General features: G+C 44.5%; 1 protein-coding gene across 4 annotated transcripts in view; it reads left to right on the top strand.

The window, feature by feature from the left end:
• Positions 1-27325, top strand: part of LOC129712758 (A-kinase anchor protein 13-like) — a 387357-nt gene that overhangs the window by 189492 nt on the left and 170540 nt on the right. For all 4 annotated transcript variants that reach the window (XM_055661466.1, XM_055661468.1, XM_055661465.1 and 1 more), the window contains exon 9: positions 6016-6086. In XM_055661466.1, coding sequence (XP_055517441.1) covers positions 6016-6086 — 71 coding nt within the window. The remainder of the gene's footprint in view (positions 1-6015; positions 6087-27325) is intronic.

Raw genomic sequence — 27325 nt, 5'->3', positions numbered from 1 at the left:
ACGTGTCAATAAATAAACTAACGGAAGAATGCTGTAGGATTGAACTGCAGATGCTGGTTTACACTGAAGATAGACACAAAATGCTACTCAGCAGGACAGGCAGCATCTCTCAATAGAAGGAATGGGTGACGTTTCAGGATGAGACCCTTCTTCTGAAGAAGATGCTGCCTGTCCTGCTGAGTTACTCCAGCAGTTTGTGTCTATAGTGCTCGTCATAATGTTTGGGACAAAGACCCATCATTTATTTATTTGCCTCTGTACTCCACAATTGTAATAGGGAAAAAAAAATCGCATGTGGTTAAAGTGCACGTTTGTCAGATTTTAATAAAGGCATTTCTATACATTTTGGTTTCACCGTGTAGAAATTACAGCAGTGTTTATATATATAGTCCCCCCATTTCAGGGCATCATAATGTTTGGGACACAGCAAATGTCATGTAAATGAAAGTAGTCATGTTTAGTGTTTTGCTCCATATCCTTTGCATGCAATGACTGCTTGAAGTCTGCGATTCATGGACATCACCGATTGCTGGGTGTCATCTCTGGTGATGCTCTGCCAGGCCTGTATTGCAGCCATCTTTAGCTTATGCTTGTTTTGGGGGCTAGTCCCCTTCATTTTTCTCTTCAGTATATAAAAGACATGCTCAATTAGGTTCAGATCAGTCGATTAACTAGGCCACTCAAGAATTGCCTATTTTTTAGCTTTGATAAACTCCTTTGTTGCTTTGGCTGTATGTATGGGATCATTGTCTTGCTGTAAAATGAACTGCCAGCCTATGAGTTGAGGCATATATGTGAACTTGAGCAGATAGGATGTGTCTATACACTTCAGAATCCATTATGCTACCACCATCAGCAATTGTATCATCAATGAAGATAAGTGAGCCAGTATCTTCAGCATGCCCATGCCATAACACCCCCACCACCGTGTTTCACAGTTGGGGTGGTATGCTTTGGATCTTGGGCAGTTTCTTCTCTCCTCCATACTTTGCTCTTGCCATCGCTCTAATATAAGTTACTCTTCATCTCATCTGTCCACAAGACCTTTTTCCGGAACTGTGGTTGCTCTTTTTAGTACTTGTTGGCAAACTGAAACCTGGCCATTTTATTATTGCGGCTAACCAGTGGTTTGCATCTTGCAGTGTAGCCTCTGTATTTCTGTTCATGAAGTCTTCTGCGGACAGTGGTCATTGACAAATCCACACCTGACCCATGAAGCGTGTTTCTGATCTGTCGAACAGGTGTTTGGGGATTTTTCTTTACTATAGAGAGAATTCTGTCATCAGCTGTGGAGGTCTTCCTTGGTCTGCCAGTCCCTTTGTTATTAGTAAGCTCACCAGGGCTCTCTTTCTTCTTAATGATGTTCCAAAGTAACATCAGTAACAAAGTGATTTTGGTAAGCCTAAGGTTTGCTGATGTCTCTAACAGTTTTATTCTTGTTTCTCAGTCTCATAATGGCTTCTTTGACTTTCATTGGCACAACTTTGGTCCTCATGTTGATAAACAGCAATAAAAGTTTCCAAATGTGATGGAAAGACTGGATGAAAGACTAGGTGTGAGAGCTCTCTTATACCTGCATTAAGGCGGCAATTAAACATTAAGGCACCCTGAAATGTGGGGGGGGGGGGGGGGGGGGGGGGGGGGGGGGACTATGGATAAACAAACACACAGCTGTAATTTCCACATGGTGAAACTAAAATGTATAAAAATGGCCTTCAATAAAACCTGACAATGTGCACTTTATCCACATGTGATTTTTTTTTTCTATTAAAAATCTCAAATTGTGGAGTACAGAGGCAAATAAATAAATGATGGGTCTTTGTCCCAAACATTATGGAGGGCACAGTATCTTTAATGGAGGAATGCTATCTGTGGACAAGTTTTCATTAACATGAAGTCAAACCACATTGCTTTTTGCATGTCAACCTGCTAACCTTTTTGATCATGTATCCTGTTTAGAAATGAACGTTCTGTTTTTATAACCGTGATGTAGGCCCTCGGGAGTTGAGCTGCTTGCTGGGATTTGCCTCACCCTGTTTAGTCTTCCCTTCCTTGACAGGGGAGCTTGTTCTGTGTGGATGTGGCGCTTCTCTTCAGTTCATCCATTTTGCATGTTTATCTCAAGCCAAAGCTGCTCCCATTCTGCCCAGAACTTCAGCAAGAGATCATAAGACATAGGAGTAGAATTATTATTTTTTTAATTATTATTAACATTATACTTATGGGCGCCTTTCAAAGACTCTCAAGGACGCCTTACAAAATTTAATAAGCAGATTACAAGACATATAAGCAGAATAAAACAAAAACAAAATAGTAGTGACATCAACAACACACAGTTCAAAGAGAGAGCAGCGGCAGCTAATGGCGCCAGCATTCACTCTCCCTTCCGGCAGCCATCTTGGGGACAAAACAAACAAACAAAACACCTTTTAACATTTGAACATCCACCACAGTGACTCCTACACACTCCTCAATGTGGTGGAAGGTGAAATATAGTTCAAGTCCTTCCCCATGAGACCAATAGGCCCATCGAGTCTACTCCACCATTCAATCGTGGCTGATCCCTCTCACCCCCATTCTCCTGCCCCCATAACCTTTGTCGCCCTTAATTATCAAGAACCTATCAATCACCGCTATAAAAACACCCAATGATTTGCCTCCACAGATTGTAAGAATGGCAGTGAATTCCACAGATTCACCACACTCTAGCCAAAGAAATTTACTCCTCATTTCCATTCTAAATTTACGTTATTTTATTCTAAGTCTGTGCCCTCTGATGCTGGACTCTCCCACTACTGGAAACACTCTATCTAGGCCTTTCCTTATTTGGTAAGTTTCAATGAGGTCCCCTCTCATCATTTAAACCCCAGCAACTACAAGCCCAGAGCCATCAAATGTTCCTCATGTGTGAACCCATTTATCCCTGGGATCATTCGTGTAAACCTTCTCTGGATCCTCTCCAACACCAGCAGATACTTCCTCAGATATGGGGCCCAAAACTGCTCACAAGTGTGGCAAATGTGAGATGGCATTGTCCCTGTGTTGAATCACCTCATTGTCTGAGGTGTCCACATGGTATGTCTTTTCTTTGGCTCTCCCAATATTTTCTTTACAAACACTGGCTAAAACATGGGTCTCGCTGTGTTCAGTGGAGGTACGTGACAACGCTTTTTGCGCAAATATTAACCCAAGTAGCATCAATTCAGATATTGCATGTGGCAACAAAGTACGTAATACAACCTTGCATCTATAGCTGACTTTCTAAAGTTCATCAGTCCCTGTTTTGAGATTGTAATCTCTTGCATCTGTCAGACCAGTTGGCAACATGCTTGACTGGAAGATCCCAGCTGACTTGCAATAAACTACTCAATAGGTTGGGAAATTGTTTTGGAAGGTGTCCGTCTACAAGACTACTGTGACATCACTTCCAAAATAACTATTTGGCTGTGAATTGCTTTTGGATATCCTGAGAACTGAAAACATTTCAAAGTCATGGACATTTGTTCTTTCCATCTGTTGTAACAGTGGAAATGTATGAGAAGTTCAAGTTCAAGTTCGCGTTGATCGTCACTTAACCAATTAAGGTACAGTGAAATTTGAGTTACCATACAGCCAAACTAAGTGAAAAGCCACAATACACACAGCCACACAAAATAAAATTTAACATAAACATCCACCCCAGTGGAATCCCCATTCCTCACTGTGCTGGAAGGCAATAAAGTTCAGTCATCTTCCTCCTTTGGTCACCCGTGGTTGTGGCCTTTGAACCCTCCGCAGTTCGCCGCTGCCGACGGTCCAATGTCTAGGCACTCGCGTCGGGATGATCGAAACTCCAGCGTCGGGTTGGATCGGAACACTCTGTGGCATGGAGCTCCAGAGTCGAACGCTTCTTACCTGAGACCGCTGCTTCACGGTGTTAAAGTTGGAGCCTTTTTACTGGCGTTCCTTGGCAAAGGATCGCAGACTCCACGATGGTAAGTCCGCGCCGCACCTGCGGCTTGAAGCTCCGGGACGGTCTCCAGGAAAGGCCGCACCACTCCATGTTGTAGGCCGCGGGGGGGACGGAGATGCAACACGGAAAAAAACTGCATCTCCGTCGAGATAAGTGGCTGAAAAAACAGGGAAGGGACGAGACAGACTGTTGGCAAGGTGGCCATTACGGGTGCCACCCAGTGGAATGAGTGTGTGTGGATAAAACTGTGGTGCCGTGATAGTCCTTATTCAGTCAACACTATTTTTTGATCTGAAATGTACATAAAAATGTAACAGGAGTTTCGAGAACCAGAGGCTATAGGTTTAAGGTGAGGAGGGGAAAGATTTAATAGGGGTAATTTTTTCTCACAGTGGATGTATGGAACTAGCTGCTGGAGGAAGTAGTCGAGACGGTACTATCGCAATGTTTAAGAAACATTTAGACAGGTACATGGATAAGTTCATGTCCATCATGTCGTCTCCACCATTCAATCATTGGCTAATCTATCTTTCACTCTCAACTACATTCTACAGTCATCACCTAATAACCCCTGACACCCGTACTAATCAAGAATCTGTCAATCTCCACCTTAAAAATATCCATTGACGGCCTCCATAGCCATATCTGGCAAAAAGTTCCACAGATTCACCACCCTCTGACTAAAGAAATTCCCCCTCATCTCCTTTCTAAAGGTACGTCCTCTTATTCTTAGGCTATGTATGGCCTCTGGTTCTAGACTCTCCCACTAGTGGAAACATCCTCTCCACATTCACTCTATCCAGGCCTTTCACCATTCGGTAAGTTTCAATGAGGTTCCCCTCATCTTTCTAAACTCTAGGATGGGTATAAAGGGATATGGGCCATACGTGGGCAGGTGGGACTGATGTAGATAGGACATATTGGTCGGTGTGGGCAAGTTGGGCCTAAAGGCCTGTTTCTGACTCTGCGAGATGTTGAAAAACTGAAACAAAGACAGAAAGTGCCGGAAACACTCAGTGCAGCGGCATGGCACAGCTGATGGAGTTGCCACCTCTCAGTGCCAGATACCTGGGTTCAGCCTGGCCTCCAGTACTGTTTATGTGGAGTTTGCACGTTCCCCTAAAGCCATGTGGATTTCCCTGGGTGCTCCGGTTTCTTCCAAAGTTGCAAAGACATGCTGGTTAGGAAGGTTAATTGGCCATTGTGAATAGGTAAATGGTCGAATCTGGGGGGAGATCAGGAGAATGCAGGAAGAATGAAACAAAGAATGTAAAAGAGGGATTGAAGGTTGGCATGGACTCGGTGGGGCCTGTGTCTCAGATTTATCACTCAACAAGAAATTCTCTTTTGTTCCTTGCGGTTTGAGTTGCCAAATGCAACCTGTGATGCAATCAATCAGTATGTTCTCTACCGCACACCTCTACCGCTGCCTGACCTTCTGAGTTACTCCAGCGCTTTGGGTCTATCTTTGGTATAAACCAGCGTCTACAGTTCTTTGTTTCTGGGATAGTCTAACTTGGTATTTTATGTATGGACAAAATGTGTATTTTAAGTAGTGGGGTAAATACATGGGGGAGTTGGGATAGGGTGGAGGTGGTTGGGAGAATGGGAACACTCCCCTCCTCCATCTTGGGAAATGTTTGCATTAAACAGAAATAAAAGGCAGGGCTGGATTAACATCACATCTTAAAAGGTATCCTCCAATGATGCAGCACGGCTTCTGAATTTAACTGCAGTTTAGACCTGAGCTACGAGTTCTGATCTCCTCTCTACATCCTTGACTTGGTAGCTAGAGTGTGGTACAGATTGTACATGACACTGGATGTAACTTATTGATGGAACTGATCTAGTTTGATGAATTCTTTAACGTTTTCACTGTACAAAGACCAAAAAAACTGTGGTCAACATGTTTTGCTGATGCAATGTTGTGTAAGTACTTCAGAGCCATTATCCATTCAGAGCAAGTACGTCAGTGCTGCATTATGTTTCATTTTCCGTGCTTCTATTTAACACATTCATTCTGTTGTCCAAAATGTAAATGATGGTTCTTTTTCTTATTACAGAAGAGTCACAAGAAGATGAAGTTGATAACATTCAGAAGCTGCCAGATCTTGCTGACTCTGTCTCTGAGATGGTAAGTGGCCCTCACATCAACACACACATCAAGTTGCAAGTCTGTCTTAAGGGACCAATGTGATTTAATTGTTATTTTTGTTCAGTATGTATTGTCGTTGAGAATTCCACAGCTGCAGACCTGAAATTGGAAAACCACAAGGCTTAGGAAAGGATGAAGCCAACAAAAATATGTGGACATGTTAGGAATTCCTGTTTGCACACAGTAACTTCACCAATCTACAGCTCAGCATATCTAGCTGCCCATTCATCTTTATTGCTGATGGAACAATTGGCTTCTTATGCTAAAAAATGCGCAATGAGATTTTCCTTTTAGTGCTTAGTGATACAAGATAGTCTGTGTCCTCGGATCCAATTCTACTGGCTCCTTTGGATGGAGATATGTTGCAAGTTACTTCAAGGTTCCAGGATTCTATATGCTAATTACAAATGTTTTAACAATGCTAATAAAGCACTGAAATTGACCACTTGTATACTATACCTTCATGGGACGTTTTTGAGTCGGTGTGGACTGATATGCTGCTGCCTGGAATCCATGCTGTATCTCTAAACAACTCAATTGAAAGTCAACTATTGTAGAAACATAGAAAATAGGTGCAGGAGGAGGCCATTCAGCCCTTCGAGCCAGCACAGTCATTCATTGTGACCATGGCTGATCGTCCCAAATCTATCATCAATAAAAGTGAAACGAGCAGTTAGGTGCTGAACCATAAATTATTGAATATGCAACTTTGTGGGAGCTGTATTGGTGAAACCGCTGCATGCAAAGAAGAAACTGATCACAATTTTCCCTGTCGGTCTAGGCTATTTAGATATCTTTTGATTGATACAATCTTCCCCAAGCCTTGTTGCTTTCTAGTCTTTGCAAGACTTGCCTCTTTTAATTTGGGTCAATGCTGGTGTAATTGGAAATGGTTGGTACTTTTGTTTTGTATACAAAAAGGTGCTGGTATGCCGTTCTGCTGCGTAGCATCACAATGAAAGCATTGGAAATGTTCGACTCCATTTTACACAGGCAGTTCTACGGTGTGTTGAGGAAGGAAAGCTGGTGATTAGTTGGTGAGTCAGGAAAGGGAATGGAACAAGAGAAATGGAAACGGAGCAGAAAAGGAAATGATTCACAGGATCAAACACCTTCCTGAGAGGAAAGTGAACATAACAAAACCAGAACAAAATGGAAACTCGTTATAAGGCCTGAATGTGGGTGTCTGCATTCGGTCAAGAGATGGGCGAAGATTAGTCTCTGTCACAGCACCTGGCAAGGCGAGCTTAAAAATCTGCAGATTCTTGATTAGTATAGATATCAGAGGTTATGGGGAGAAGGCAGAGATTTAGGAGGGAGAGATGGATCAGTCATGTTTGAATGGCGGAGTAGATTTGATGGGACGAACGGCCTAACTCTACTAACCTTATGAGTTTATGAGCTTATGCTTGAAACCTGAAATAAAAGGAGAAATAGCAGGAAGCACTCAGTGGGTCAGGCAGCATCTACGGAAAGAGACACAGAGTTCTCGTTTTAAGCCTCAGACCCTTTTTCAGAACTGGAAAAGAGAAAAAAATCAAATGGGTTTTCCCCATTAGATCCAGAGAGTTCTGATACATCATCTCGACCTAAAATGTTCCTTTGCCTCCCCACGTAAGCTGCCTGACCTGCTGAGTTCCTCCAGCCGTTTACTTTTTGCAAGTTAGTTCACACTGCCTGGCGGTGGTGGAGGCAGATATACAAACAAATGGAATATCTCTGTGTCGAGACCAGTTGTACTAATGAGGACAGTTACCAGGGAATCAAACCTCTACCTGTGTGATGTGTCGTAAACGGTGTGCCGGTGAGACATGCAGCGCAACAGCAACACAATTGAGAAGGCTGCCTATGCCCAGTTGGACCTGCAACCAAACTCACCCACAAAGAACACAACCACGAGGAATTAGGATCAGGGCAAGATCATCAGGTCCCACTACCCTCCCCTGCCATAATCGGCCTCTGGGCAAGTGCTATGGTCACAGCTGATCAATGCTGGCCTCAACACCTCTGCCAGTTCCCCAGAGCCCGCATCTCCTCTCCTTCAAATACTTATCCATCTCCAGGTATCCATACCTGATGATAATATCCTCCCGCACCCTCAGGGGCAGAGAATGCCAGAGATTCATCACTCTCCAAGAGGAGAAGTTTCGACACAGCCCAGTTTTAAATGACTTATCTCGTAAAGATGTCCACTTAAAACGCAAATAGTTTAGAAACTGATGGGGGGGGCAAAAGGAATAATAATTTATCTCTACAATAATTGATGATGCGGCAGGACTTCTCTAAATGAGCGAGGTTCTCTGCCATTAATCAACATGGGGGAGTTTAAAAAAATATAATTTCAAAAATAAACGTTATTTGTGATAAACTTACTGGTTGTGAGGAGTTTGCACGATCTCCCTGTGACCGCGTGAGTTTCCTGCAGATGCTCCAATTTCCTCCCACAACACAAAGACGTGCGAGTTTGTAAGCTTGTGACTTCTAATGTCTAGGGAGTGGATGAGAAAGTGGGATAACATAGAACTAGCATGAATGATGGTTGGCATTGACTCAGTGGGCCGAAGGGTGTGTTTCTACGCTGTATATAAACTAAAATATATGCAGCACAAAAAAAAATGAACAAAAATCTTCATTTTTAGTTTCTGTACGTTGAATAATGGCATACTCAGTAGAGTTCGCATCTGTCAAGAAAAACACCATTGTCTCTCGTGGGCCCCTGGAGTGATATCCCTTTCTTTGTTAAAATGGTGTCCCCACTGGACTCTGCCTCTCAATGTTCACCAACCATTGGGATTCTTCTTCTTCTTGCGTTTGAGGCAGCAGAAGTATGCAGCAGGGTGATGCCATCTGGTTCGACATCCGTAGGTGCCCACCCTAAAAAGGGCGCTGAGCCCGTGTTGGCTCCAAGCTGCGGCGCTGCTGCTGTCTCTGTTTGTTGTCGTTCACCTGACTGAGGTGAGTTGACAGGACTCACCATGGGGACGTCGACAACCTGAACCACACCGTTGGGATTGAAGAAAATAGTTTTGTTTTTTAAACAAAAAAGCATTTCTTGAGCTTGTGATTTAGTTTTGTGTCTCTCTGCCCGGGGTTTGCCCAGCCACACACCTTGTGCAGCTGAGGGAGTGGGGCTTCTCCAAGAGACAATGGTCTGTGCTGGTCTTGGGCCAGTTGTCGGGTATGTGGTTGGGTGCAAAGCAGCAGCTGCCTTTAAGTCAACTTTTCTTTGTTGGCCTGCAGCAACGCAGAGCACAGGGTCCGTGTGCGAGGCAGCAGCTTTCCAGCTGTGTACACAATCGCGGGGCAGCTTTGGGAATGATTATCATCAACCCTAACATCTCAGCAGAGCTCCCCACCTCCTCGTTGCACTTCCACAACACATCACCAACCACCTGTTATCCTGTGTTGTTGGTTAAAACAACGCTCTGGGAAAAGATCTCCAGGAACAGGAGAAAGCTCTGAAATCCATAGGGATCTGAAGATCTTTGACCATTTAACCCATGTCTGCTCCATCTCCTGTCGTTCCTGGATCCATTCTCATTGCCTCTGGAGCCAATTTTTCCCATCTGCTCCTGTAACTCTTGCAGTGCTTTTGTTGTTTCTTCTAATCTGCTGTTTCTGGGATAACAGTCTTGTGAATAACATCACCCATTCCTTCTCTCCAGAGATGCTGCCTGTCCCCCTGAGTTACTCCAGCTTTTTGTGTCTATCTTAGTGATTCACAATGAACCTTATCATTTGAGGTGTGGTTCTTACCAGAAACCATCGTGGGGGGGGGGGTACAGCAAAAAGGCGCAGGTACTCAAAGGCGCAGGTACACAAGAAGCCCTTGATGCCGATCATTAATGGTGTGTGGCCCAGAGCAGGGGCTCACTCCAGCAGCACCGCCCACTTGATATTTTGTCAAATAAAGGAACGAGGTAGCAAGAACTATGTTCCAAAGGCAGAATGTTTGCCAAAGCAAAGTTGGTTGGCAGCTGAAAGAAAAATGAACCTTATCATTTGAGGTGTGGTTCTACATTTCTGAGTAACGTTAATTTATCACATTGCTCTCCAGAAGCAGCTTCCACAGTGGTCTCCTCCCTTTGTAATTACCTCTGCCCCACCCCAAATGTCACTATGTGTTAACTGGGCAACAGGGTGGCACAGTGATGCAGACGGTAGAGCTGCTGCCTCACAGCGCCAGAGAACCGGCTTCGACTCCGACCACGGGTACTGTCTGCGTGGAGTTTGCATATTCTCCCTGTCACTGCATGGCTTTCCTCTGGGTGCTCCGGTTTCCTCCCATATGCCAACAACATGCAGGTTTGTGCACTAATTGACTTCTATTCAAAATATGCCCCTAATGTGTAGAGAAGTGGGGTAACATAGAACTAGTGTGAACAGGTGATCGATGGTCAGCATGGCCCCTGTGCATGAAAGTGTGTAGGAAGGAACTGCAGATGCTAGTTTAAACAGAAGATAGGCACAAAAAGCTGCAGTAACTCAAAGCCAAATGATTTAGCTGGAGTAACTCAGCGGGACAGGCAGCATCTCTGGAGAGAAGGAATGGGTGATGTTTTGGGTCAGGAAGAAAGGTCTCGATCTGAAACGTCACCCATTCCCTCTCTCCAGAGGTGCTGCCTGTCCCGCTGAGTTACTCCAGCTAAATCATTTGGGTTTGAGTACATTGTCGGTATTGTAAGTTGACGGCATTGTGGCTGAAAGGGCAGCAGCACCACATCATCCAAACCAAGCATAACTGTGTGTGGTGCATTAATCAAACTGCTTTTGGAACTTGGTGGGTGGCGCGGTGGCGCAGCGGTTGAGTTGTTGCTTTACAATGCCTGAGACCCGGGTTCGATCTTGACTACGGGTGCTGTCTGTATGGAGTTTGCATGTCTTCCCCGTGACCGTGTGCGTTTTCTCCGAGGGCTCCGGTTTGCTCCCAGAATTCAAAGACGTGCAAGTTGCAGGGTAATTGGCTTCAGTAAAAATTGTCCCTAGTGTGGAGTGTACAGACTCTGGCCCAAGGGCCTGTTTCTGCACTGTAGCACTAAAGTTTAGTCTAAAGGGTCAGGCAGCACTTCCTGAGGCACAGTAACAGAACAGTCCATGTTTCAGGTCGAGACCCTGCTTCGGAACAAGGCATCGGCCTGAAATGTAAATGAACTCTTTGCCTTCACAGATGCTGCTTTATCCACTGAGCCTCTGCTGCAGGTTGTTTTTTAAATTGTTTTAAATTCTCTCACACTTCCATAAATGTGCATGGTTCCTGAGTTGCAATAATAATTAAAAATGTGGGCCTGGGTTTGATATTTTTAACCAGTCTCCAAGCTGAGGCGCAGAGCTGATTTCTGTATTCTTTCGGTCACTGAAGCCGGAGAGGGTGCAGACAAGATTTGCACGGTTTGTTACCAAGCCTGGAGGGCTGGAGTTATAAGGAAAGGTTGGATAGAGTGGGACTTTTTTTCCTTGGAGCTTTGGTGGAAAATGGGTAACCTTAAAGGTTTATGAAATCATGAGAGGCATTGATTGAGTCCTTCAATCTGACTCTACTTACCACTGGCCCCACGCACAAGCTTGGCCATACACTCCACCTGGTGCCATCGTCTGGTCTCTCAATTTGTTCTTACAGAAATTATTGATGCCTCTCTGTCAAATCATAGTGCAATTATATTCGATGCATCTCTGCCTTTCTCTCCCCCAAAATCCCATCTCCCTGCTCGCTGCTCCCACTACGTAAACTCTTCGACTGCCAGTAAGTTCTCTGAGACTCTCACAGCCGCCCCCGACATCTGCACCATCGAGGTGTCTCCCCTCCATCTCAGCACCGACGACCTCATTTCTTTATTCAATACCGCTTGTTCTTCCATCCTGTATTCTGTTGCTCCTCTTAAAATGAAAAAGCCTAAGCCTAAAGGCGAGCCCTGGCTCAATGGCACCACCAGAGCCCTAAGAAGAGAGTGCAGAAAATCAGAACGGAAGTATAAATCTGATGCTTCAAATTTCCTTTGAACTTCTGAGAAACAATCTTCTCAAATACCAGGAAGCAGTAAAGTCTGTGAGAACACAATACTCTTCCAACCTTATCTCCAAAAACGCCCATAACTCCAAGGTCCTTTTTAGTGCCATTACCTCTGTCATATGTACTGCCACCAGTACCAGCTTAGTGCGAAGAATTTACTACATTTCTCACCAGCGAAGTTAAGAACATCAGAACGGATATTTCCCCTCCCATCCGTGACCTGGCTATCTCATTGGTCTGTTCTTCTAAATTAGACTGTTTCCAACCCGTTACTGTACCCTCCCTTGTAAAGCTGGTCTCCACTATGAAACCTGCTACCTGCCCCCTCGACATTGTTCCCTCTGCCCTTCTGAAGGATGTCATTGCAATAGCTGGTCCCTGCATCCTCGCTATCAGCAACAGTTCTCTGGCCACTGGCACTGTTCCAACCTGCTTCAAGCACGCGGTGGTCCAGCCCATCCTGGGAAAACCTAACCTAGACCCCACCTTGCCTAGCAACTACAGACTTATTTCCAAACTGCCTTTCCTTTCAAAAATCCTTGAGAAGGTAATTTTAAATCAACGAATGCCTTACCTACACCAAAATGCCATCCTGGAAATTACCAATCAGGTTTCAGGGCCCACCACAGCACAGAGTTTGCCTTGTTGAAGGTACATAACGACCTGCTTCTCACCATTGACTCCAGCGACTGTGCAATCCTGCTCCTTATCGACCTCAGCGCAGCATTTGATACAGTGGACCACACCATCCTAATTGACCGTCTCCGGTATGGGGTTGGTATTGATGGCACTGCTCTGAGCTGGTTCGTTTCCTACCTCAAAGATAGGAGTTTCTCTACAAACATAGGCAACTCTTTCTCCTCCCCAGCTAGCCTCCGCTGTGGGGTTCCACAAGGCTCCATCCTAGGCCCCATTCTCTTCTCCCTGTATATGCTCCCCTAAGGCCAAGTCATTCAAAGGCACGGCATTTCCTTCCACTGCTATGCAGACGATACACAACTCTATCTCCTCCTGAAACCCAACAACCGATAAATACTCAGCCTTATGCACTGCCTCGAGGATATAAAGTGTTGGATGGCCCAGCACTTCCTCCAACTAAATAAGAGCAAGTCTGAGGTCATCCTACTCGGCCCCTCGGAATCCATCAAAGCGATAGCAGGCAGCCTTGGAAGCCTTATCCACTTACAAAAACCTTGGCGTGATATTTGACTCCGCGTTGAAGTTTGACAAACAAGTCAATGCCGTGGTGAAAGCGAGCTTCTTCCAGCTTCGCACGATAGTAAAAATAAAACCATTCCTCCAATTTGACGACCACAAAAAGATCATCCATTCATTTATCTCCTCCCGCCTTGATTACTGCAACTCCCTTTACACTGGCATCAGCCAATCATCCCTGTCCCGCCTGCGATTGTTCCAAAACGCTGCAGTGAGATTTCTGACGGGCATCGAAAAAGGGACCGCATCACCCCGATCCTGGCCTCTCTCCACTGGCTCCCAGTGCGGTTCAGAACCAATTTCAAGCTCCTTCTTTATGTTTACATTGCCCCCCTCCCACATCAAAAATCTGCTTACCCATCACACCACCTCCAGGTCCCTCAAGTCGGCCCACTTGGGGTTACTGGCCATCCCGCGGTCCAGGCATAAGCTCAGGGGCGACCGCGCTTTTGCGGATGCAGCACTTAGACTATGGAACAGCATCCCCCTTCCCATCAGAACTGCCCCCTCCATCGACTCTTTTAATCTAGACTTAAAACTTATTTCTACTCGCAAGCGTTTCTTGAGGTCCTCTGAGGGAGCGCTGCATGTATGTATTTATGTATGTATTGTTATATCTATGTACCACTGTATGTAGCACATTAGCACCTGCACTGATATAAAGCACTTTGGTCAACGAGAGTTGTTTTTAAATGTGCTATAGAAATAAAATTGACTTGACGTGACTTGATTATAAGGTGGATGGTCACAGTCTTTTTTTCTAGGATGGGGGAATCTAAACCTTGAGGGCATATGATTAATTTGAGAGATTGAAGATGTAACGGGAAAGTGATAGGTAACATTCACCAGGCTGATCAACTTAGCTTAGTTTAGAGATACAGCACGGAAACAGACCCTTTGGCCCACCGAGTCCGCACTGATTAGTGATCCACGCATACTAAGAGTGTCCTGCACACGCTGGGGACAATTGACATTTTTACTAAACCAGTTAACCTACAGACCTGTCTTTGGAGTGTGAGAGAAAACCGGAGTTCTGGAGGAAACCCACATAGGTCATGGGGAGAACGTACAAACTCCGTACGCACAGCTCCCGGGGTCAGGATCAAACGCGGGTCTCTGGTGCTGTAAGGCAGCAACGCTACCCCTGCACCCATCCCCCTGCCACCACTAACTGCCAGAGGAGGTTCTAGAGGCAGATAGAATTACCATGTTTCAAAGCCTTTTGGACAGGTACATGCTGAAGGAAGATCTGGAGCGATCTGGGCCAAATGCAGGCAATTGGGAAACCTCAGATAGACATCTTGGACGGCATGGACGAATTAGCTTGAAGGATCTGGTTCCATGCTGTGTATCTCTGACACCGTGACTCACTCCAACCAGGCTCAGTAACTCTGCACAAGTTAGGGATTTAACATTTCCAGTTGGGTGAGTGCTGTTCCTCATTCATCCCTGTTGTACAGTAACACCAATGTATTGCTTTACTGTTTTGGCATACTTTTAGTTTTTCCTCCATAACCAGATCTATTTCCAGTCTCCTGAAGCACTGAGACTGATCCAATTTAACTTTTCCAAGTGAGTCACAGTGTAATTCACTTAAATAATGTTTGTAGTGCAGTAGGCCCATGGAACTTGGGCGTGGCAGGCTGGACCTGTTGCACAGTGATATGTCCCTTTCCGTTTTCCTGAGTAATCTTTTTCTCATCTGTGCACCCAGTCATTAATATGATTGAAGGTAGACACAAAATGCTGGAGTAACTCAGTGGGTGAGGCAGCATCTCTGGAGAGAAGGAATGGGCGATGTTTCGGGTCAAGACCCTTCTTCAGACTGACCAGTCTCGATGCTGTCGAAGGGTCTCGACCCAAAACGTCGCCCATTCCTTCCCTCCAGAGATGCTGCCTCACCCGCTGAGTTACTCCAGCATCTTTGATTTAAACCAGCATCTGCAGTTCTTCCTTACACATTAATATGATTGCATTGTTTTCAATGTGATTTACTGTAAGTTTACTCTTAATGCTGCAAAGTCCATATGCAGGGTATCCTTGCGTTGCAAGATTTAACACTTTATTTTTCCATCACTTGGTTTACATTGTCAGATTTGAAAAGACCACTATTCTTTTTGTCATGATACTTTGCTAAAACGAAGTGCTTTTATTTCGAAGTATACTGTGTTTTACAGTTGTGTGGGAAGGAACTACAGATGCTGGTTAATACCGAAGATAGACATAGAATGCTGGAGTAACTCAGCAGGTCAGGCAGCGTCTCTGGAGAGAAAGGACGGGTGACGCTTCGGGTTGGAACCCTTTCTCAGATTCGGAGTCGTACAGTTGTTTAACCATGGAAGGGAATTGCTGGCAGGATAGAAATGGTTGACATGTGGCTGTGGTGACTGAGGTCATCAATGTTGCGGACATACAGGGAATAATTTTCCCACCGGGCCTGAATCCAGATCCCTACCATTTCCAGGCTGTGTCTTGGGAGGGCCAAAGGTGCTGTCTCAATAGACATAGACGCAGGAGTAGGCCATTTGGCCCTTCGAGCCAGCACCACCATTCAATGTGATCCTGGCTGATCATCCACAATCAGTACCCCGTTCCTGCCTTCTGCCCATGTCCCCTGACTCCGCTATCATTAAAAGCCCCATTTTGCTCTCTCTTGAAAGTTTTTTTAGGAGGGGGCTTCTTGGGTCATTTTTTAGGACGGTGAGTTTGGAAGGCAGTGATGGAGACTGCAGAGCTATTGGCCCAGATCTTGCTCGTCCATGCTGGTGGATTGTACCTCCTGCAATGGAGCTGAATGCTGAACACAAAGTGCTGGAGTAACTTAGTGGGTCAGGCAGCATCTCTGGAGAACATGAGTGGACTCTTGATTAGTAAGGGAGCAAAAAGTTATGGGGAGAAGGCAAGGGAATTGGGGTTGACCGGAAAAAAAAGATCAGCCATGAGGAGTAGGCCTGATAGGCCAAATGGCTTAATTCTGCTTCTATGTCTTATGGTCTAAGAGCAGAACTTCTGGCAGAAGAAACGAAAGATTCCATGTAATAAATCTATTCCCACACATCTCATCCGATTACTTTTCCCACACATTCCTGAAAACCGGCACGTCTTTGCGCTGAGGGAGGGATCTGGAGTACCAGGAAGGAACCTACACGGGCCACACAGACAACACCCGAGATCAGAATCGAACTCGGGTCTCTGGCACTGCAAGGCAGCAGCTTTCTCTGCTGCACCACTATGAGCTGCTATTGCAACCCATCTAAATGCAAGCAAGTCTACAACTTCCACATACGTTGATAAATGGGCAAGTCGCCCCCCTCAGATGCTGCAGTCTTTGGGTAAGGAACTGTGGTACTTAAACTTTGGACCAAGCTGGTGAGGAACATAAGTGGATAATTTATGTGCCACGCAGTGCCAAAGGTCTAGAGTAAAATAATTATGTAAAAGAATATGGGTGTTTTGATTGTGTTTATAATTTGCGTGGTTGTTTTGTTGTTTGTCTTTTGCACAAACGTCCGCAAGCATTGCCACTTTCATTTCACTGCACATCTCGTATGTGTATGTGACAAATAAACTTGACTTAACTTGACTTGACTTGAGTTGCTACTATACACAGCCAGCGACCTGGGTTCATCACTAATCTCTGGTGCTGTCCGTGTGGAGTTTGCACGCTCTCCCTATGACTGCATGGGTTTCCTCTGGTTTCCTCACACGTCCCTTGGCCTGTGGGTTGGTTGGATAATTGGCCTCTGCTAGTTGCCCCCTGGTGTGTAGATGAGAGATAGAATTTGGTACATGGGGAGGGGAGGATGGGGACTGTGGAGAGAATAACATGGATTAGTGTAAAAGTGAGTGTTTGACGGTCAGTGTGGACTTCGTGTGCCGGAGGGCATATTTCTGCGCTGCATTTCTCTATCAGTCGGTGCCCAGATTATTTTGTGAAACCCCGGACTGTTTGCGCAATTGAATGGAATGTTGTTGCCTGGAAATCCAGACAAATGGCCTTGAATGAGCAGACATTGTTCAGATTCGCCAGCCTCGACGTTTGTCTGCCTTTCAAACACACACCAGGTAAATAATTGATTTAAATTATTGTGGAACTTGGATTTATCTGCGTGAGGAACCAGGAGCTCAAGGACTTTGTCTCTTGTTAGTGGATCTTACATTTGGGCTTCAGTTCAATTATTACTTGCGAATCCAGCTCAATGCTGAACCTAACTCTGGAATAACTCCCTTGCGGAGAGCAGAATTGGTTTGCATCTGAACCCAGTATGTGTAGTATGAATGGACATTGTGTCCCGTGAAATAATTAATCATCCATATCTAGATTTATCTGCATTTTGGCATAGGTTATGACAGTCAAACAGTGATAAACATTCAAGGACTTCTGAGGAATATGATTACTTGCTACACCATAACATAAGGTGTATCCTTCTTTGTAATCTGATTAAACAGCACAGTGGCATAGCTGGTGGATCCACTGCCTCACAGCACCAGAGACCTGGGTTCAATCCTGACTTTGGGTGCTGTCTGTGTGGAGTTTGCACATTCATAGAAACATAGAAATTAGGTGCAGGAGTAGGCCATTCGGCCCTTCGAGCCTGCACCGCCATTCAGTATGATCATGGCTGATCATCCAACTCAGTATCCCGTCCCTGCCTCTCTCGAAGACCCTGATCCCCTTTCCACAAGGTTACATCTAACTCCCTCTTTTTTATAGCCAATGCTGCCCCACAACCCTCTGTGGCAGAGAGTGAGATTCACCACTCTCTGAGAAGGTGGAATGCCATCGAACGAGTGTTTAAAGGGTGTTCCCGATTATCCTTGTGTGACCCCTTGTCCTGGAGGCCCTAATCGGGAACAATCTTCCTGCATTGTAGCTCTCCAAAAATTAAGAATTTTGTAAGTTTCTATAAGATCCCCTCTCAATCTCCTAAATTGAGAGTATAAACTCTATCCAGTCCACATAGACAGTCCGCATCCCAGATCAGTGATGTGTGGACCTTCTCTGCAGTGGAGAGTTTATGGCAACTTGTCTTTCCTCAAATTTGGAGACCAAAACTGTACTCAATACTCCAGGTGTGGTCTCACCAAGACCCTGTACAACTGCAGTAGAACTTCCCTGCTCCTATACTCAAATCCTTTTGCAATGAAAGCTAACATACCATTTGCTTTCTTTACTGCCTGCTGCACCTGCATGCCTGCATTCTCCCTGCATCTGCGTAGACTTCCTCCTTGTGTTCCAGTTCCCTCCCACATCGCGAAGACTTGCAGGTTTGTAGGTTAATTGACCTCTTTTTAAAAAAAAAGCTGCCCCACAATATGTGGGGAGTGAATGAGAAGGTGGAATGCCATCGAACAAGTGTGAACGGGTGACCGATGGTCAGTGTGGACTTGCTAAGCCAAAGGGCCTGCTTCCATGTTGTATCTCTAAAAACTATTGATGTTCAACTAATCTACAAGACACCGCAGACTTGATGTGTGGAAACTCCAGTGGAGAGTTTTAGCAACTTGCATCCAAAGTTGCTCCTGGGATTTTTGAGGACCCTGCAATTAGGTGGGTGAACACAGGCCTCATCTTCGAGTTAAATGGGCAACCACTTATTTTAAATAGTGATCCCAAGTTCCAAATTTTTCCACCAGAAGAAATATCTACTCCACATCCACCCTGATAATAATAATAATCTTATTTATATAGCACATTTTTAGTCAACTTGCATTGACCCCAAAGTGCTTCACATAATTACATTACATTTACACACAGGCAAAGGTGGTTGTGAAGTGTCTTGCCCCAAGGACACAACGACATCTCTGGGATTTTTGAGGAAGCTGCAATTAGGTGGGTGAAAGTTTGCCTCATCTTCGAGTTAAATGGGCAACCACTTATTTTAAATAGTGATCCCAAGTTCCAAATTTTTCCACCAGAAGAAATATCTACTCCACGTCCACCCTGATAACATCTATGGTCTTGTGTGTTCCTTTTGAGTCACCGTTCACTCTTCTGAACTCCAGCAGGTGAAAGCCCCTGGCACGTCCATCGTCTCATAAGATCCCTTGACCTTTCCAGATATTAGACTTCTAACACTGTACATGGTTTGTGCTGTCAATGTGCTGAATCATATATTGTTTTAATCGGAGACAATCTATTCAATTACCATTTGAATCTATATACGCCAATCGCCTTTGCCATCTTCCTGACAACTTGTTCCTTCATTGTCCAACAAGACATTTTATTCAGGTAACTGCAGATACTGAATATCTGAAATGGAAACAGGAGAGATGTGAGGATGTTAAGCAAGTGATTTGCAGACAGTGATGATTCAGGTTGATAATCTTTCATCAGTTTTATTGGCATAAACTTGACTTGACTTGACTTGGGATGTGGGCAATGCCTTTGAGAAAAAGAATTGCTACCTCAAAATATTGCCGACTTAATGGCGATTGTGCTCCTGCATTGCTGCTGTCTCAGGACACTCAATATTTAGACTCAGCGATCATGAAAGAATGGCAATGTGGATACAAGAAACTGCTGATACTGGTTGAGAAAACAAGAAACAAAGTGCTGGAGTAACTCAGCGGGTCAAGCAGCAACTCTGGAGAATATGGATAGGTGGCGTATTGGGTCGGGACCCTTCTTCAAAATGAGTTGAAGAATCACAAAAAATTTGGGGGGGTGCAAATTGTGAAGTTACAGTGAACTGCATCATTAAGGGCCTGTACCACTTTCACGACCGAATTCACGACCTTTTTTATCATGCTAGAAAAAACGCCCCGACCTACTTGATGCCACGAGTACCTATGACTAGCATCACGACTTGCTACGACCTACCTACGACCTCCCACGACCTACTACAACTTGCTATGACCTCATGCTGCGAGTATGAGTCAAGGGCAAACTCGGCAGAGGTCGTGAAAGTGGGACAGGCCCTTAAGATTCTATAACTGTAATTTTCACAGCTGGGAAAAGGCTTTGACCCCCTTGACTTCCAAATGTCTCATGGCTTCTGGACAATGCTTAGTAGCTGTAAATGTTCCAAGTGCTATGCAGTGTGTCTCAGTCTTCCAACTGCTGATGAAAGGGCAGTTGACATTGGCTCATTATCTAACTTCAGATCACTCCCCTCTGTTGCTTAAGGAAACATAGAAACATAGAAAATAGGCGCAGGAGTAGGCCATTCGGCCCTTCGAGCCTGTACCGCCGTTCGATATGATCATGGCTGATCATCCAACTCAGTATCCCATCCCTGCCTTCTCTCCATACCCCCTGATCCCTTTAGCCACAAGGGCCACATCTAACTCCCTCTTAAATATAGCCAATGAACTGGCCTCAACTACCTTCTGTGGCAGAGAATTCCGCAGATTCACCACTCTCTGTGTAAAAAAATGATTTTCTCATCTCGGTCCTAAAAGACTTCCCTCTTATCCTTAAACTGTGACCCCTAGTTCTGGACTTCCCCAACATCGGGAATAATCTTCCTGCATCTAGCCTGTCCAACCCCTTAAGAATTTTGTAAGTTTCTATAAGATCCCCCCTCAATCTTCTGAATTCTAGCGAGTACAAGCCGAGTCTATCCATTCTTTCTTCATATGAAAGTCCTGCCATCCCAGGAATTAGTCTGGTGAACCTTCTCTGTACTCCCTCTATGGCAAGAATGTCTTTCCTCAGATTAGGAGACCAAAACTGTACGCAATACTCCAGGTGTGGTCTCACCAAGACCCTGTACAACTGTAGTAGAACCTCCCTGCTCCTATACTCAAAGGGAGTGGCTGTCCTGTATTCTTGCAGCTGAAACTTTTCCAGAGGTTTGTGCTGAGAATGGCCAATTGTATTTCTGACACTGAACACCTGGATTATTAGTTCCCCAAGTTCACTCATACAGAAGTAAACACGCGCTGTAAGTGATCGTTTTTGATTGGTGAGCTGGAAAACGCATCTCACTTAAATTTTCCCTTTGTTTTCTTTTAGAACATTGAGAGCAATGGGTGCAGTTTTCTGAAGTATTATTAAGAGAGCTGATGAAATCATCATATCATGATAGCTTTTTTTCTTAAATGTTCAGACATTCTTCAGCTTTCTGCTCGAGAATTATTTCTGTGGGCTCAGGAAACTTTTGAGTTCAAAATTGGGCCAACACTAACAGATTCCTTGATTTGTAACAGGTTATCATTTGGAACCAGTTTTCAGCTTGGTCAGTAATTGAAGTAGAAAATGATGAATGGACGTAAACATATCAACATACAAGGCAATCAGAAAGTCCACAGTTCTGCGCAGTTTCAGAAATCTATTTGGGTTTTTGTTAGTTCTGCATTTTTTTTAGTAAGCTCTAACTTTAGGAAACTATAGAAGTGTATATTAGTCAGAATCAATGGATATTACAGTAGACATGCTAATTGAAAGATTATCTGTTAAGGCTCTAAATTGAATCCATTTGGGCACTGATTACTCATGCAAAATTTCATCTGCAGAGCTGATATTTTGAACAATTTTCATTTTTCTCTTGATTAAGCAAGCAATCAAGCTTGAGAACGTGCACTTTCAGACTCGGGAACAGCTTCTTCCCTTCTGTTATCAGGTTTCTGAACGGTTCTTCCATAAGCTGGATTAACCTCAATCCCATTGCGGACATTGGATTTTGATATAGATCTGATATGTTGCAATGTTGAGAACTATATTCTGCACTCTGTATTTTCTCCTTTGCTCTACCTATTGTACGTTTAACTTGATTGTTTCGATAGTATAAGCGCCGATTCAGGACTTACCGTCCCGACGAGAGGGCGTGTACATCTGGCCACCCGCAGCGGCGACTGCGGAGGTTTATGGCAACGACCACAGGGGAACAGTGGAGGAGGAAGGACTGTACTTTGTGCCTTCCACCACAGTGAAGAATGCTGTGGTGGATGTTTGTGTTAATTTTTTTATTGTGTATCGTGTGTTCTTTTTTGATTGTACCTTTGCTTGCAAGTTCATTTCACTGCACTTCATTGTGTATATGGTGAATAAATCTGATTGATTGATTGATTGATTGATTGATCAGATCTGTTTGGATAACTTGCATAACAGCTATCCACTGTGCCTCAGTACCCAATGACAATATTAAACCAAAACATTACACTGACAAATTGGAGAGAGAAAATCCACATGAGGTTGTGGATTCTGTACGAAGTGATGGAACTCCCTCAGCTCATTGATGGGATATAAGCATGTGGCATTTACACAGCACCTTCCATGACCACGTAGCCAGCACAACAAGCTGAGCTACGGGCCAAATGATCGGTGGAGCTAGAAGTGAGACTGCAGAGCCCATCAAGCCACAACTGATTTCCGGCTCCACCTTTGCTTACAACATCCTCACACCCCGCAGTCAAAACTTATTTTGAGTCGTTCTCCACCAAAATGGATATTTCCAGTTCTGTTTACAAGGGACGTTTCCATTGTTAAATTTGTAAACTCCTGCACATCCTTGTCAAACATCTCATTTCCCTTCTCTGCACCACTTACCTACAAGTTGTGTGAGAAAATCAGTGGGAATGGGCTAACACTGATGCTTTTTCCGTGGACATAAAGATACACGTGTATCGGCTCACACGACGCTCTTGACTGCTGTATATCGATCTAGTTTTAAATTTCGAGGTGCCAGTATCACATACCAGCACATAACGTCACACAAAGCACTTGCATAGACCGAATCCGCTGAGCTACTCCAGCACTCTGTGTCTTTTGTAAACCAGCATATGCACTTCCTTGTTTCTACACTTGCCTAGACCATGTGGAGGGGGGAGGGTGAAGAAGGAAGGGGGATAAAAGGAAAATTGGGAACTTGGGGATTGGAGATGAGTGTTTGAAGGAGGGGAAGACAGCAGGGTGATGCGGGAGTGAGAGATAAAACTTGAACCATCCTTAAACCCACTCGATGACTGAGCAGACCTTTGAAGTAAAGAAGGCTAAAGATTTACATCTAGGAAGTAAAATAACTGTTCTTATTTTAATCCTGAAGGCTGACCCATTATCCTGAAACACTGTCCAACTCTGTTGTAGATTTCAATCCTGTCAAGTCCCTGAGATTAGACACCAAATGCTGGAGTAACTCAGCGAGACAGGCTCTATCTCTGGATAGAAGGATCCCTTCCTCAGCCCCCGAGATCTTGAATGCAATGAACTTTAATTCCACCAAATTCCAGAACATTTGGAACTTTTTTATTCATCTCCTCTCTCCTCAAATCCTTCAACCTTCCTATAAAACATATCCTAGAGCACTCTCGATGACCTCCGCAACTGTGGCAACATTTCCTTCCTCGTCTGCTCCATTGCCCTTGTTGTGTGTGGACTCTGGAATAACAAGGAGGGGGGGTAATGGCTGTTGAGAAGTCAGTGTGGAGAATGCCACTGTGTGAAAGGTAAGGCATTTCCCACATTCAGGCACTTAAAATACTAAACTGTTACCATACTTGGAAACAGACAGAACTGTAAAAAGGAGACCGGTTTTTTGGCCAGAATGGAAAAAGTTGTGCCTCAGGGTAATACTTTTTGGTGGGAGGGTCAGTCTTTCACAGGGAAAGCCAGGTTTTCCGTATTTAAGCCCAGGCAATTTATAACTAAATCGAGGTTAATGCTCGAAGTATTACATTTCAATCTTCCTGAATGGAATCTTTGTTGAGTCTGCAGTGTTAATGGTTACCTCCCAGGCCTGGATAGCTCTTGCCAAGCAATAGGATGTTGTTTCAACAGCAGTGCCGTGAATAAGCCAGTGACTGAGGTACGCTGGCAGCCTGTTAACTGGTCGCAAACTGCCACGTAAACTCCTGCTTTCTTACTGCTTTATCTTTACAGTGGCTGATCCTTTGGTGTATTCTTTTAAAAGGCATCCGTTCACAAAACAAATGTTAAGATACAGTGGACTGTGTGTAATCCTACATTTGCCACGTGACTGTTTTATCATTGTCTGTATATTGTATCACTGTGGTGCTCGGCCCACAGGTAGGGAGAGTTAAGTCCATTCCAGCTAATAGCCACGCCATTGTGTTTCTAGTTGTTAGGAGGATATTCAGCCCAAGTGCTTGTGCTGTACCTCTGCAGCAAGCACTAATTAATCCCACTCGCCCACAGCTCTCCCTATAAATCTTTCCACACCAGTTGTTTAAACTTTCAACGTAAAAACAATAAGAGTTTGTGCCTTATCTGATGCGAAACAAATCCTAAATAGGAAGACTGTGCCCTATCCGATGAGAAAGAAATTCTATTATAGAATGTGTTTAGTTTAGAGATACTGTGAGGAAACAGCCCCTTCGTCCCACTGAGTCTGCACCAAACAGCAATCTACAGTATACTAATTCTGTTCTACATACTTAGGATCATTTACAGATGCCAATTAACCTACAAACCTGAAGTTAGACACAAAATGCTGGTGTAACTCAGCGGGTGAGGCAGTATCTCTGGAGAGAAGTAATGGGCGATGTTTCAGATCGAGACGGGACCTGCTGCGTTACTCCAGCATTTTGTGTCTGTCTCAGCCCGAAACGTCGCCCATTCCTTCTCTCCAGAGATGCTGCCTCACCCGCTGCGTTACTCCAGCATTTTGTGTCTACCTTCGAGTTAAACCAGCATCTGCAGTTCTTTCTTACACAACCTACAAACCTGGATGTCGTTGGAACGTGGGGGGAAACCGGAGCACCCAGAGTGAACTCACTTGGTCACGGAGAACGTACAGACTGCACCCATGGTCTCTCTGGACGGACCCGGGTCTCTGGCGCTGCTCTTCTGATCAGAATGATCTGTCCGAAATATGATTCGAACGGCACAGTAGCATTCAGTAGCATTTGGACAGATCGTTAAAAATAAAAATGCAAACTAAATGTTGGTACAACTAAATGTTGGTACATTACAAATGACGCTGTTTAGAAGGTGGATGGGATCTGGGCTTCAACATCAGGATCAGGCATGATCCTATTGAGTGACGAACGGAACAAGTTCCTCCTTTTCCTTCCATTCTTGTTTTCTTAAGTCCAGCTGAGTTACTGTATCCTGTTACACTTAAGTTACAGAACAGTTGCCTCAGCTCATTAGTCAACCCACTTTGTGACTGAGGTGAGTGATTGTATTTCAATGGTGTGTCAAGCCCTTTCCCAAAGCCTGAAGCCTTTGCACTTGGCAATTCTGGTAGATGGAAAAATACATAAATTACGCACCTAGCCAAGGAATAATGGGGGTTATTAAGAAGTCTCATAATAGTTATGCAATGTAAGAAATTAAAACCGATAAAAACTGACTTAAGGGAACACTCTATATTTATCGAGGAGAAAGTCAGGAGGACGGAGGAATTTTGGGTAGTCAATAGAAATGTCTTGAGAGCATTCAGTGTTAAGGTCGAAGAGGTGCTGAAGGTAGTATTATGTACGAAGGTAGACAAACCTCCAGGGCCTGATCATATATATCCAAGGCCATTGTGGGGAAACCAGAGAGGAAATTGCGGGAGCCCTGGTTGAAATTTACGAGTCGTCTTTAAATACAGGAGAGATGCCGGAAGACTGGAGGGTGGCAAATGTTGTGCCTTGATTCAAGAAGGGCTGCAGGCAAAATGCTGGGAACTATAGGCCAGTGAGCTTAACATCTGTAGTTGGAAAGTTACTAGTGGGTATATTGAGGGATAGGATATACAGGCATTTAGATGGACAAGGGCTGATTGGGGATAGTCAGCATGGATTTTGTAACTGGCAGTTAGTGTCTCACAAATCTGATTGAGTTTTTTTAAGACGTAACCAAAAAGGTCGATGAGGCCAGAGCTGCAGATGTATATATGGATTTCAGTAAAGCATTCGACAAGGTTCCTCATGGTTGGCTGCTCTGGAAGGTTAGATCGCATGGGATCCAAGGAGCGATAGCTGAATGGATAGAAAATTGGCTTCATGGAAGGAAGCAGAGGGTGATGGTGGAAGGTTGCTTCTCGGACTGGATGTCTGTGACTAGTGGTGTGCCTCAGGGTTCGGTACTGGGCCCGTTACTGTTTGTCATTTTATATCATTGATTTGGATGAGAACATACAGGGCAAGATTAGCAAGTTTGCAAATGATACAAAAGTGGGTGGTTTTGCAGATATTGAAGATTGTTGTGAACGATTGCAGCAAGATCTGGACCGATTGGCCAAGTGGGCTGAGGAATGGTTGATGGAATTTAATGCAGAAAAATGCGAGATGTTGCAATTTGGGAAGTCTCACATGGGCAGGACCGACACGATGAATGGTAGGGCTCTGGGTAGTGTTGTAGAGCAGAGGGATCTAGAATTGCAGATGCATAGTTCCCTGAAGGTGGAATCGCAGGTAGATCGGGTGGTCAAAAAGGTATTTGGCACATTGGCCAGAGTATTGAGTATAGAAGTTGGGAGGTCATGTTGCAGTTGTATGACGTAGCTGAGACCACATTTAGAGTAGCGTGTTCAGTTCTGGGCACCATTTTATAGAAAAGATGGTTGTCAAACTGGAAAGGGCACAGAGAAGATTGACGAGGATGTTGCCAGGACTAGAACAAATTGAGCAAAATAACTAAATATGCAAGGGCTTGGACGTGTATGTTGATCAGAGGGTAAAGCAAATAAATTAGTGGTAGCCAAAGAAAGTGAGTGGCGCTTATGTAAAGCCCAGATGTTGGCGTTCAGGAATCGTAGAGTTATAGAGCAAATGAAACAGGCCCTTAGGCCCAAATTATTCACACCAATCCAGTTGCCTACCAGAGCTAGTCCTGTTTCCCTGTATTTGGCCCATACCACTCTAACCCTTTGCTATCCATGTTTTATCAAACTGCCTTTCAGACATTGTGATTTTCTAGCCTCTACGGCTTCTGGCAACTAAATTCATATACACAACATTGGCTGTGTGCAAAATTCCCCTGGGTCCCATTTTTAAATCTTTGACCTTACTCCTGAAGTCTGTGCCCTCTAGACTCCCCTACTCTGGGAGAAAAAACTAAAAGTCACATTATCTACACTTCATAAACCTCTAACGTCACCCTTCA

Source organism: Leucoraja erinacea, chromosome 33, assembly GCF_028641065.1.
Source record: "Leucoraja erinacea ecotype New England chromosome 33, Leri_hhj_1, whole genome shotgun sequence".
In the NCBI taxonomy this organism is placed as follows: Eukaryota; Metazoa; Chordata; class Chondrichthyes; order Rajiformes; family Rajidae; genus Leucoraja; species Leucoraja erinaceus.
This window is presented reverse-complemented; position numbering and strand designations above follow the sequence as displayed.